Source organism: Balaenoptera borealis (assembly GCF_965194805.1).
Source record: "Balaenoptera borealis genome assembly, chromosome: 19".
Lineage (NCBI taxonomy): Eukaryota > Metazoa > Chordata > Mammalia > Artiodactyla > Balaenopteridae > Balaenoptera > Balaenoptera borealis.
In genome coordinates this window covers 7,108,981-7,122,744 of record NC_138878.1, presented here as the reverse complement: position 1 = coordinate 7,122,744, position 13,764 = coordinate 7,108,981, and the positions used below count along the sequence as shown (strand labels likewise).

Below are 13,764 nucleotides of genomic sequence, written 5' to 3'. Positions count from 1 at the left end.
AAGCTGGGCACCTCCAGAAGCACTGGTGATTCTAAAGGTCATGAATTGGGGTCAAGTTCAGGGCATGGAACAAGACGTTTCTGAAACAATCACAATTTTGAGGAAGTATCAGGGAACTATAACAAGCCCAGGAGGGTTATTTAAGACTTTTACCACTATACTCTTAAGTGAACCTAGCCTATAATTTTCCTTGTTCCTCCCTTCCTTGTCTGGTTTGGAAATCCAGGTTATACTGGTCTTTTCACAAGAGTTGGAGTGTTTTCTCTTTTTCTGTTCTCTGCAACCATTCAGATATGAGAGGGAAAGTTTCCGTTCTAGAATATTAGGTAGGCTTGCCTGTAAAATCATCTGAGCCTTGTGTGCCTTCTTCCCGCTTTATATGAGAGATGTGTAAAGACTGATTTAATAATTTAAGAGTTATTGCCCGAGGGAGACCTTCAAGATGGCGGAGGAGTAAGACGTGGAGATCACCTTCCTCCCCACAAATACATCAGAAATACATCTACATGTGGAACAACTCCTACAGAACACCTACTGAATGCTGGTGGAAGACCTCAGACCTCCCAAAAGGCAAGAAACTCCCCACGTACCTGGCCGTGTGGCTGACAGGGTCTTGGTGCTCCAGCCAGGTGTCAGGCCTGTGTCTCTGAGATGGGAGAGCCAAGTTCAGGACACTGGTCCACCAGAGACCTCCCAGCTCCACGTAATATCAAACGGCGAAAGCTCTCCCAGAGATCTCCATCTCAACGCTAAGACCCAGCTCCACTCAACGACCAGCAAGCTACAGTGCTGGACACCCTATGCCAAACAACTAGCAAGACAGGAACACAACCCCACCCATTAGCAGAGAGGCGGCCTAAAATCATAATAAGGTCACAGACACCCCAAAACACACCACCGGACGCCATCCTGCCCACCAGAAAGACAAGATCCAGCCTCATCCACCAGAACACAGGCACTAGTCCCCTCCACCAGGAAGCCTATGCAACCCACTGAACCAACCTTAGCCACAGGGGGCAGACACCAAAACAACAAGAACTATGAACCTGCGGCCTGTGAAAAGGAGACCCCAAACACAGTAAGTTAAGCAAAATGAAAAGACAGAAAAACACACAGCAGATGAAGGAACAAGGTAAAAACCCACCATACCAAACAAATGAAGAGGAAATAGGCAGTCTACCTGAAAAAGCATTCAGAGTAATGATAGTAAAGATGATCCAAAATCTTGGAAATAGAATGGAGAAAATACAAGAAACGTTTAACAAGGACCTAGAAGAACTAAAGAGAAAACAAACAATGATGAACAACACAATAAATGAAATTAAAAATTCTCTAGAAGGAATCAATAGCAGAATAACTGGGGCAGAAGAATGGACAAGTGACCTGGAAGATAAAATAGTGGAAATAACTACTGCAGAGAAGAATAAAGAAAACAGAATGAAAAGAAATGAGGACAGTCTTAGAGACCTCTGGGACAACATTAAACGCACGAACATTTGAATTACAGGGGTCCCAGAAGAAGAAGAAGAGAAAAAGAAAGGGATTGAAAAAATATTTGAAGAAATTATAGTTGAAAACTTCCTTAATATGGGAAAGGAAATAGTCAATCAAGTCCAGGAAGCTCAGAGAGTCCCATACAGGATAAATCTGAGGAGAAACACGCCAAGACACATATTAAGCAAACTATCAAAAATTAAATACATGGAAAAAATATTAAAAGCAGCAAGGGAAAAACAACAAATAACATACAAGCGAATCCCCATAAGGTTAACAGCTGATCTTTCAGCAGAAACTCTGCAAGCCAGAAGGGAGTGGCAGGACATATTCAAAGTGATGAAAGGGAAAAACCTACAACCAGGATTACTCTACCCAGCAAGGATCTCATTCAGATTCGACAGAGAAATTAAAACCTTTAAAGACAAGCAAAAGCTAAGAGAATTCAGCACCACCAAACCAGCTTTACACCAAATGCTAAAGGAACTTCTTTAGGCGGGAAACACAAGAGAAGGAAAAGACCTACAATAACAAACCCAAAACAATTAAGAAAATGGTAATAGGAACATACATATCGATAATTACCTTAAATATAAATGGATTAAATGCTCCCGCCAAAAGACACAGACTGGCTGAATGGATACAAAAACAGGACCCGTATATATGCTGTCTACAAGAGACCCACTTCAGACCTAGGGACACATACAGACTGAAAGTGAGGGGATGGAAAAAGATATTCCATGCAAATGGAAATCAAAAGAAAGCTGGAGTAGCAATACTCATATCAGACAAAATAGACTTCAAAATAAAGACTATTATAAGAGACAAAGAAGGACACTACATAATGATCAAGGGATCAATCCAAGAAGAAGATATAACAATTGTAAATATTTATGCACCCAACATAGGAGCACCTCAATACATAAGGCAAATTTCACTAATCATTAGAGAAATGCAAATCAAAACTACAATGAGGTATCACCTCACACCAGTCAGAATGGCCATCATCAAAAAATCTACAAACAATAAATGCTGGCGAGGGTGTGGAGAAAAGGGAACCCTCTTGCACTGTTGGTGGGAATGTAAATTGAAACAGACACTGTGGAGAACAGTATGGAGGTTCCTTAAAAAACTAAAAATGGAACTACCATATGACCCAGCAATCCCACTACTGGGCATATACCCTGAGAAAACCATAATTCAAAAAGAGTCATGTACCACAATGTTCATTGCAGCTCTATTTACAATAGCCAGGACATGGAAGCAACCTAAATGTCCACTGACAGATGAATGGATAAAGAAGATGTGGCACATATATACAATGGAATATTACTCAGCCATAAAACAAAACGGAATTGAGTTATTTGTAGTGAGGTGGATGGACCTAGAGACTGTCATACAGAGTGAAGTAAGTCAGAAGGAGAAAAATAAATAACATATGCTAACACATACATATGGAATCTAAAACAAAAAAAAAATTGGTTCTGAAGAACCTAGGGGCAGGACAGGAATAAAGACGCAGTTGTAGAGAATGGACTTGAGGACACGGGGAGGGGGAGGGGGAAGGGTAAGCTGGGATGAAGTGAGAGAGTGGCACGGACATATATACACTACCAAATGTAAAATAGATAGCTAGTGGGAAGCAGCTGCATCGCACAGGGAGATCAGCTTGGTGCTTTGTGACCACCTAGAGGGGTGGGATAGGGAGGGTGGGAGGGAGATGCAAGAGGGAGGAGGTATGAGGATATACGTATATGTATAGCTGATTCACTTTGTTGTAAAGCAGAAACACACCACTGTAAAGCAATTATACTCCAATAAAGATGTTAAAAAAAAAAAAGAGTTATTGCCCTATTCAGGTTTTCTAGTTGTCAGTGAGTCCGTTTTAAGTTGTATTTTTTTTAATGAAATTGACCATTTACTCCTGGCTTTCAAGTTGAATGGCACAGAGTTAATCTCAATTTCTCAGGCTTAGAACGATTATATCTGTCCATCAGTAAGCAATGAGGGTGAGTCCAAGTGGCTTCTGCCCCACCAGCACTCTGGGGGTCCCCCAACCAGGGCATATTTTTTTTCAATTTTACTTTACATTGGAGTATAGCTGATGAACAATGTGGTGAGAGTTTCAGGTGCACAGCAAAGAGACTCAGCCATACATATGCACGTATCCATTCTCCTCCACACTCCCCTCCCATCCAGGCTGCCACATGACACTGAGCAGAGTTCAGTCAGGGCGTATTTTTATCAGGGATCAGGAACTGCCTTGTACTGCCTGGGAGCCGGCTGAGCAGTGATCTAGGGACCATCTCTGGAGTCGAACTGCCTGGATTTCTCTCCTAGTCCCAACCTGGACACTTGTAACTTCAGTCTCCTCCTCCGAAAAATGGGTAGTCTCCTAACAGCTGCCAGTTAGGACTAAAAGGATCACAACAGGACTTTGTAAACTCCAAGGCCTAACCGGGAAGTTCCCATGCAATAAGACTTTCCACTTAACAACTTCATTTCACAAACTCTCAACTTACGAATCCTCAGGAATGCAAACTCAAGGACCAGAGCAAAAGGGCTTCAACTCTCCCCAGTACCACCAACTGGTGTTCCCAACCACTGTCTGTCATTTTTGTCCCAACCACCTTGGTGCTTATTCGTCTAGAGCAGCGAGCAGTTGTGAAAGCAGGGTCCCTGGACCAGCGGCAGCATCTGGGAACTTGCTAGCAATGCAGATTTTCAGGCTCTCCTCCATGCCTACTAAATCAGAAACTCTGGGGGTTGGCACAGTTATCTGTGTTTTAACGTACCCGCCAGTGGATTCCGATGCCGGCTCCATGTCTGAGAGCCCGAGGTTCTCGAAAGTCATAGGGCATTTCCCATGTTCACGCTTAGTTCTGAAGTGCTTTTAAAACATGGTTACTCCATTATGATCGATAAAAGGAAAACAATCATCGTGTTGATAGAGTGAGTAGGAAGAGATAAACAAACATGAGAGAAGTGAAAGCTGAGATAATTTTAAAAGATCAATGGAGAGACGATGGCAAGCGTTGCACGTTTGTGTGGGATGACTCACTCAGTGATAGGAACAATTCTGAAAACACTGAATCAGGCGGTGTCTGAGATGCAGCGCCTGGGCCACAGACAACACTCATCAGGAAACAAGGAAGATGATTCTCAAAATTCAAAGAAAGGTGAACACGGGGTCACCGGGTCAGCGTCAAAGTGGAAACTCATCGGTTTCGGGGAAATTTGGAAAACGCTGGGCGTCTGTGTGCTGTGCTGGGGCTCAGAGTTGGCTCCTAGTCAGGGGTGTGTCCACAGGTTAAAGGTTCATCTGAATCTGTCAAATACTGATGCTTTGGCCTATTCTGATGAAACAGAACTAATGAGTTCTAGACCAGACCGCAGGAGGAGTTCACTAACCCAACGGTTTTTCTATATGGATGAAACAGGTCTGTTTTAGGGAAAAAAAAAAAAAAAGAGAGAGAGAGAGAGATGCCTGGTAGAGAGTGCATTAGCAAGAAGGAGAAATTATATCAGGTTTTAAACGTTTAAAGGACTAAATCACATTCCCACTTACAAGCTTAAAACTGAAGGAGTAACTCGATCTACCAACAAAGGATGGGATCTATGACCCACCCATCACTTACAATGAAACGCTTATGCAAGAACTACTGTATATACCATGGCAGTTAAAATTCAGCATTTAAAAGACACAATCCACACCCTGCCCCCTGAGATTCATTTGATTGGGGTAGAGCCCACTTTTAACAAGCTCCCGAAGGGATACTGAGGCAGATGGTACCCGGACCACAGAGCCGTTCGTCATTATGGGAGAAGAATCAGAAGCAAAAGCGGCACTGAGTCGCCACACGCGCTTCACAAACATTGCTGGGGAAAATGCTGTCTGAGACCAAAGCACCACCCGCTGGAGCCCCAATTTAGCACCTGTTCCCACAGCTCAGATCGGGGAAGTCAGCAGTAAATGAGTAACGTGTTACATAAGTTGCTTTTCTGTATGCAGAACCTTAATTCACCAAAGAGAAGTTGAAATCATATAAAAAGCAACAGCCCACCCCCAAAACAAATGCTGGGAAAGCGTAGCCAGGATCTCCCCGTCCCCTTCTGCAAGGCAAAGATGAGGCCCCCCTCCGTGCTGAAAACCCTGCTACCTCACCCTTGTGCCACTGGGATCTGGATCCTTGGTGGCAGTGGTCAGAGAAGGTGGGGCTGCGGAGGGGGGGGTGGGCGTGGAGGAAAACATTCAGGGTCTGCATGGGCATGGACATTGGCTGCATCAAGGCTTCCCTCGGGTTGAAAACGTAAGTGGAGTCACGTTGTGCTTGACTACGCCTCTGACCCCTGGCTGGCAAGTTCTGGAACGACACAAGCCCCTCTGTCTTGGGTCTTCTCCAAGAACCCCAAACCTTTCTCTCCTCTCTCTCTCTTTCTCTGGCAAGGATTCTCAGTCTTTTCCTCTTCCCAGTTACTCCAAGACCTGGATAGTATGCTATTTCTAACTAGAGTGTTAAAAGTTGACCAGGGCTGGGGCATTTATCACCCCAGTGACCACAGAAGATGTCATGCAGATATGGAAAGGCATACCATCTACGTAACATATGTGTTACTCCTTCCAGTGAGTTAGCCTCAGGAGTCTTCTCAACAATGACCCTGAGACACCCACTCTCAACCTAGTGGAGAGCAGACTGTAAGTTTCAGAGGGTGCTGTCCTTACCTATCTTTTTATTACTTTACTCCAAGCACCTAGCATGGTGATTAACTCTCAGGAAGAACAAAATAAGTATTGAATTGATTTAAATTGACACCTGATGTGAAACATAATTATCACCCCATTTTGCCACAGAGCAGGTCCTCAAATGCATGGGAGCCACCTAGGGCACTTGTTAAAAACCCATCTTCTGGGCTCCACCCCAGACTTAGTAAATCAGATTCTACAGGATTTGCATTTTAACAAAGTGCCAGGGAATCTTACACACATGAATTTGAGAACCACTGCCTTAGGCTTATGAGAACCTCCAGGACACCAATATTGTGGGATGCGATTAAACACAAGGGCCCTTTGGGAACACCCAAAACCAAACAAAAGAGAGGCAGGTGGCTTCCTTCCCTCTGTCCAGGCATGGGCCCGAGTGGAGTAGAGAACATTCAACATGGGGAAAAAATGAGGCCAAGAAGAGATCAGAGACAAGAAAGATCTAGGGAAGCACTCGAGGTTAACAAGGCCACCACTGAGGCCAGCAGGCTCATTCTCATCTGTTTCCCCGGGTCATGGGGAACCATGCTCCATCACCAGATCATGAACCGGGCGGTATCGATGAGGCCCCGGGTGGTATCGATGAGGCCCAAGGACAGACTGCACACAGCTAGCAGCCCTGCCCCGCTCTGGAAAAGGGCATGGAAGGAGAAGTATGCCTTCATCGGAACTTCTCTACAGGTCTGACTTCCCTCTCGGCCCTGCAGGGTGGCAGCTAGAGTCAGCACACCTCCCCGCCCACGTTCCCATCCCCCCACTCTCAGGGCAGCCACATCTTGAGCAGGGTAGAGGGCTGCTACCAGCCGGGGTGCCAGCAATCACACCCAAGGAGCCTCACAAGCCCCCCTTCCAGAGACAGGGAATCCCTCCGCTGCTGTCACAGGAACATCAAACACCGATGTTTGTGCCAGGCCTCATTTACACAAGCCCACTCCTCCCCGAGAGATGGATTTTTAAAACAAACAGCTTTTCCATATGTTAGCAGGCAGAGTCATGTCAGCATCAGGGATCCCCAGACGGAAACATGAGTCAATCTGGGGCAGAGACTGCTAAATAAATCCTGTCTGGGTGAAATTCCTCTCTCTGGAGAAAGAGGAACCTCAAAGCAGATCACTCAGATTCCCCGGCCAGAATGCCTAAAGACGCCACGTTCTCCCCAGCCGGGCGCGCCCTGAGCACTCTGAACTCTGAAATCATCATCCCTCTAACGTGCATCTGCCTCTGTCACCCCATCCTTCCGGAAACTCTCCCAACCAGTCCCACCTGCGTCCCGGCACCCCTATTCCCACATGCACTCTGGTTCCATCCAGGGCATCGGGTGGCCCTACTCTGTTGGGCATGGGTCGTCCACACTCGAGCAGGATTTCCTGACATCCCAAGGCTTAGAGTTCTGGCAGCTAAAGAGAAAAATGCACCACGTGGACACACGGGTACCTGAGAAATGAAGGAACACAGGTAACAGGTGCAGACGGCTCACCTGGAAGACTCAGCCACTGAGCACTCTATTGAGGAGATGTCAGATTTGGGAGCTTGAATTACCTGGGTCATCGCCTCCTCTTTCCTTAATTTTGCTTGTGGGGACTTGGTCAGAGGGAGGGATTCCCTAATCTTTGCTGTGTTGCTTGCGGGAGGTGGCAAGAAGGTACAAAGCAAAAGAACTGGCCTAGGATGGGGTCGGGGCAGCATTTAGGACCTAATACAGACATGGGGCCAGATCACGCACGTTAGCGAGAGATGAGGGGCAGGAGGCTCCAGCTTAAGGACCAGCTGGGAGAATTCCAAGTCCAAACTGGGCGTGAGAAGGAGGAGCAGAGCCTGGCCCAGACCTCGCCTCTCTGGGCTACAGCGCTGAGGGCGCAAGATTGGAAGCAAGGGCTCTGGGAGGTGCGTGCGGCCTCCGAAAGGCACTGGTCCTGTGGGGACACGAGTCTCGGGTCCTGATGGGTGAGACTCTGAGCCGCCCTCGGAGCAGGGGCTCCAGAGCGGTTACCATGGCTTTGGGCGCCTTTAAGCGCAGCCAGGGATTTCCGACGTGGGACAGGCCTTGGCTGGAGCGTCAGTGGCTTGGCCTCCCCACGCGCATAGGTGTCCGTAACCAGGGCAGGCACGTGAGCAAGCCCACAGTGCCCTAGGTGAAAGAGACAAAGGGACAATCACTGCCTGCCTGAGGGTCAGGGCCGGGGTGGGGGTGGTGTGTTTCCCTAGGCTGCCCGCAAAGCCCCAGCCGAGAGGAAGACCAGCCACGTACCGAGTCCATTCTCCGCCAGCGCCGCGGGGCTCACGTGGCAGTCGCCCAGGTCCTGCTCACCCACGTCATTCAAATCCAAGCCGGGCTGGTGGGACCCGTTTCCAAAATGCCTCTCTTCCTTCTCGGAGCCGGCGTCCCCGTTTTCCATCCCATTCTGCGCCTTTTTCAGGGGCATTATTTGCAGGCCACTGGGGGTAGTCCTGTAAGACACCGTCTTGGTGGCCCTGTCCCCGCCTGCAGGGGGCTTGGCTGGATACCCTTTTTTCGGCTTGGACAGGGAAGGGTTGATCCGCTTCCGTTTATGGGAAGTCCCTTTGCTCTTGGCGGATTCCGAGGGCCTGTGGGACAGCTTCTCCACCGAGGGGCCTCGGCCGTCGCGCAGAAGCTTGGAGGCGCCGGGCTGCTTCCCCGACTTGAGCCTCTTGTCCTTGGCCAGGTGCAGCCCGTTGAACTCATCAATGAACTCCTCACAATGCAGCAGGTGGTGCTCGGGCTCCCACGTGTCCTCCGTGCTCCCGTAGCCTTTCCACCGGATCAGATACTCCCATTTTCCCTTCTTGTTCTTCCTCTTGTCTACAATCCTTTCAACCTGGGATGCAGGAGGAGAATCAGCAGAGAGAGAGAGAAAGAAAGAAAGACAGAAGGGAAAAAAAAATTAGTCCCAGGCCACAGGAACAACGCAGAGCCCTCGGGATAGAGGGATCCGCCCTGGCCGTGGGGCGAGCTGCTGCGGAGGCAGGAAGCTGACCCTCCCAGGAGCCTTCAGGAAGGCTGGTTTATTTTAGGACACTGCTGAAGGGAACGGGCGGTGAACAACAACCATCGCTGTTTCCCATGACGACTGCGTGATGCCACACCCGCCTGCCTGCATCTACCTGTCTATCCCAGGCTTACTCTTACTTGAAATCGCATTGCAAGCGTTCACTGAAGATCTTTATTCTTTTCATTGCACCAAAGTAGAATCAGACTTTTAAAGACCAATTTGGTGTGCGTTTGTTTTTCACCGTTGCTTATAACAATAAGTAACATTGAGCGTTTACATTATAGGCACTCTGCTAATGTATCCTTACTTACAATGACACTAATGATTAGTAACATTGGCTGGGCATGTGTGAGGCAGACGCTACTAAATGCTGGGCATGGATGGTCCCGTTTCATTTTCTCCAGACAACAACCCGATGCAGTAGGTGTTCTTCCTATCCCCACTTTACAGAGAGGGAAGTGGGGCTGACAGATTGTCTCCCAACCAAGCTCCAAGCTGGTAAGAGCAGAGCTGGGATCTGAACCACTCTCACCCCAAGTTTTTTTTCTTAATCATTAGGCCATACCAACTCTCTCTCAACTATAAAAATCTTCCATATTGACCAAAAATGACTCGAATCAATGAAGCCCAATATCCCCCATTCGGCTCCCCCAGCTGCAACATAGGGGGTACAGCTGCGCGGTAAGGTGATGGGTGACATTTTTTGAGCGCCTATTGTGTACCTTGCATAACCCCACGGGCTGTACATTATTAATGCTCCCATTTGATAGATGAGGGATTAAGTATGAAGCAACCTGCCTACAATGCAGGGCTAAGAGGTGGTAGAGGAAGATCTGAACATATATCTGGTTTTCGAGCCATGTAACTCCTGTCTATGTACCTTCAAAAGTAAGTAAATCTCTCTTGTCTTCAACAAGACATGGAAAAACACACTTAGAAAATGCCAGTCCGAAGGCTAATAACTGGTGAATCGGGGTGAAGGGTGTGTGAGGCTTCACTTATTATTCTCTCAACTTTGCTATACATTTGAAATTTTTAATTAAAAAAAAATTGACAGAAAATTTCCAGTGCTCTACCCAAAAAAGAGCTAAATTTCAATGAAAAAGTAAACAATTATATTCAAAAGTTTACTATATTTTAATGTCAAGATAATGTACTTTTCTAGGATGGAATTCGACCCAGTGAAATGAAGTAATAAGTGAGGAATATGCCCTCGAAACTCATGGAAAAAAAACCAATATGAGAGGGGAGAAGCGGTTACAGTTACAGTTGATAATTGTTAAAGATGGGTAATAGGTAAATGTGGGTTCATTATACAACTGTTTATGCCTGCATGTTGGAATTTCTATGTGTCTAAATTTTTCCATAATAAAAAATAAAAATTTTTGATAAGTGAGATTATCTCCCTATGATCTATATACAACAGAAGCTACGCAAAATAATTAAACGACTTTCATTGCTTTGCACTTAATAAATATCTAAACAGCTAGGCCATATTGCCTCTTTATAATACTGCTTCTTCACAGACAATTTAAATTGTTTCCTTAATTGATCCATCTGAAATCAAATTGGCCTATTTCTATGAAAATTTCTTTCCTTATAAAATGCTCTGTAAACATCTGTTTTAGATTTATTACATAATTTCTAGATGTATCACACAAACTCTATAATAGCTTGAAAAAGTAAAATCACGCCAAACGAATGCAACTTCCAATCTCTGAATCAAGGAATGGGACTAGCTGGGTGTTCATTTGTGATAATGCTGCAGAAAGTCAAGAGTGTCTCTGGAGGAGCCTGCAGCTTTGCACACTTGTAGGACTTTGAAGGGGGAAACCCTCTGCAAGTTAACGGAGGAAGGAAAGTGAACAAGCAACATGGCACTGCTGGAAATAGCAGCATTCCTGAGAAGGCCAACCTAGGAGTGTCAGGAGGAAGCCCAGAAATGTCTAAGGGCTATGAGCTAAGGGATGTGTGTTGGCGTGGAGGTCTCCAGCTTCAGAAAGCATGTGCTTGGCTCCCAGAATGGAGAAACTTCTTCCCCAGAATAAAGCAGAAAACCACGTTAGACAAACAGCCAACACAGTGATAGGTGGGTAGGTGGATGGATGGGTAGATGGATGGATGGATGGATGGAAAAATGGATGGCTGAATGGATGAATGAACAGATGGCTGGAGAGTGGAAAACCAGCTGCTACCCCAGTGTGGCCCCAAGAAGCCATGTAGACACTCCACCCTTGCTGGATGGATGAACAGATGGGTAAATAGTGGGATGGGTAGGTGGGTGGATAGACAGATGGATAAACGGATGGGAGGATAGTGAGATGGGTAGGTGATGAAAAGATCTATAAATGGACAGATGACTAGATGGATGGGTGACAGGTGAAAGGGTGGGTAGAGAGGTGAGTTCAGGAATGGATGGGTGGATGGATAGATGGCACACACTCATCAACATGAACTTAGTATGGTATTTAAGAACACATGCTATGGAGCGAGACTATCTGGTTTAAATCTCCTGCTTAGGAGTCCTGTGTCCTTGAGCAAGTTACCAAACCTCAGATGACTCACCTAACAAGGGGGAAGTAACAGCACCTACCTCATAGGGTGACAGTGGAGAATATACAAATAAGGAGATTAGCATTCCAGAGTAAAGGTCACTTAATCTTGCATACCCTGCCGTGAATACAAACCTGGGTGGTATCTAAAGATAATGTGTCTCCACCCTGCAGAACACGACCCCCTGAGGGCACTCAACTCCTCCCCGGGAAGAAGACAGAGTCGAACCCACCTACTTAGATAAGTCCTTCCAAGTGTGGGAGATGGCTGTGCAGAGGAGGGCTGCTCGAGAAGCTTGGGCAGTCAGCAAGGGCGGAGTGTCTACATGGCTACTTGGGGCCACACTGGGGGAAGAGCTGGTTTTCTTCCCTCCTAGCTACTGGAGGATTGAGTCACAAGTGGCTTTATGAGGGACAGAAAGGCCACTGCTTCCACCTCTGGTCCCATCCAGAAAGCCACTGGGTGGCTTGACAGTCATTTCTACTTAAATTAACCCAATACCAACAATGAACAGTATTAACAGGATTATTAATGGCCTGACATGCAGGGGAAAAACTATTGGCTCTTCCACTTTCTATTCACATTGACCCTGGGCAAGTTGCCCAGCCTCTCTGGGACTCAGTGTCCCCATCTGTCAAACAGAAATAGTAATAATAATAATAATAGCAGCTTCCTGCAAGGTTGTTGGGAGAACTAAAAGGAATAAGGTGTGATTGAGAAAGTAAAGTGTCTTGAACACCACAAAGCACTACGAGGAGATGAGGGGAATTGCTCTGAGAAATATAAAACTTCAGGTGACAAAGTGATTTTATATACATGATTTCTTCTATCGTTTAAACCTTTTGTAAAAAACAGGTTATTTTCAGGTTCAGAAAAACAACTGCTTTTTCTGAAAGACGAAAATGCCCACAAGGAGCTCAGAGGAGAGCTGGCTCCCAAACACCCCATCAGACTTTGAACGCGCCATCTCCTGGGACCTAATCTCCTTCTTTACATCCCTGTACAGGTTTTCTGACCCTCTTTTCCTCTTCTTCTCGGGAGATCCTCAAATAGAACCAGAACTCTAATCTGTTCTGTTGATAACAAAAGCCTACATTATTTAGGACTTGAATGTTAAATGACTGCAACATTCTCTGTCTGGAAATCCTGTCTTTTCCTTAAGCTCCCCCAACCTCCGCCACTGTCCTCAACGCCTCACACCTGTTGAAGACAGAGACCTGGGCCCCCAGGTGCTAGCAGCTCTGCTCTTTATGTCCCGCGCCCACGCTACCTGCACAGGCCTCGTGCACTACCTGAGGCTTAGGCCCTCCAAATGGAAACAATGCTCAATTCCCTTCCCCTGTAGTTACCTAGGAATGTGTGAATGATATTAAAAAAGCATGTGCTCACACACCTGCCACCTTCTCTATTCAAAGTTAAGCGATCTGAGGCCCTGAATGATTCCTTTGAGTTCAACCAAATCATTAACTAACATGTTCTCTCTGTGATCCCCGCTAACACAAGATGCTGCTCTACTGCAGGTGGGGGCAAGGATATTCTGAGGCAATTATTACCAGTGCCACGATGACAAGTGGATGGCTGTCTCATTAGGAATAAGGATGATGACAGTCACCTTTAGTGGTACATGCTAAGTTCCAGGAACTGTGTTAAGAACTTATAAGCTTTCCACTTGGCAGTATTCTCACCACTGACAGGTGAGGAAGTTGAGGCTCAGAGAAGTTAGGTAAGTTTCCCTCCATCACACAGTCAGTAGGTGGTTAGCCAAGATCGGAACCCTAGTTCGTCTGACTCCTCGGCCCAAGTTCTTGGCCACCTGGCTACACCTCACCAGTGGGAAGCCACCAGAACCGGGCAAGCAAGGTGCCAAGCATGTGGGCCACAAGCACTGAAGAAGGAAACGACTTCATGAAGTCCTTCATCCAACACTGTAATGTGTGTCCGTAC

At 46.5% G+C, this 13,764-nt stretch overlaps 1 protein-coding gene across 1 annotated transcript in view; it reads right to left on the bottom strand.

Annotated features, from left to right (window-relative positions):
* CDYL2 (chromodomain Y like 2) overlaps positions 1-13,764 on the bottom strand; it is a 175,977-nt gene that overhangs the window by 47,874 nt on the left and 114,339 nt on the right. The window contains exon 2 of the mRNA XM_082366355.1: positions 8,505-9,093. Coding sequence (XP_082222481.1) covers positions 8,505-9,093 — 589 coding nt within the window. The remainder of the gene's footprint in view (positions 1-8,504; positions 9,094-13,764) is intronic.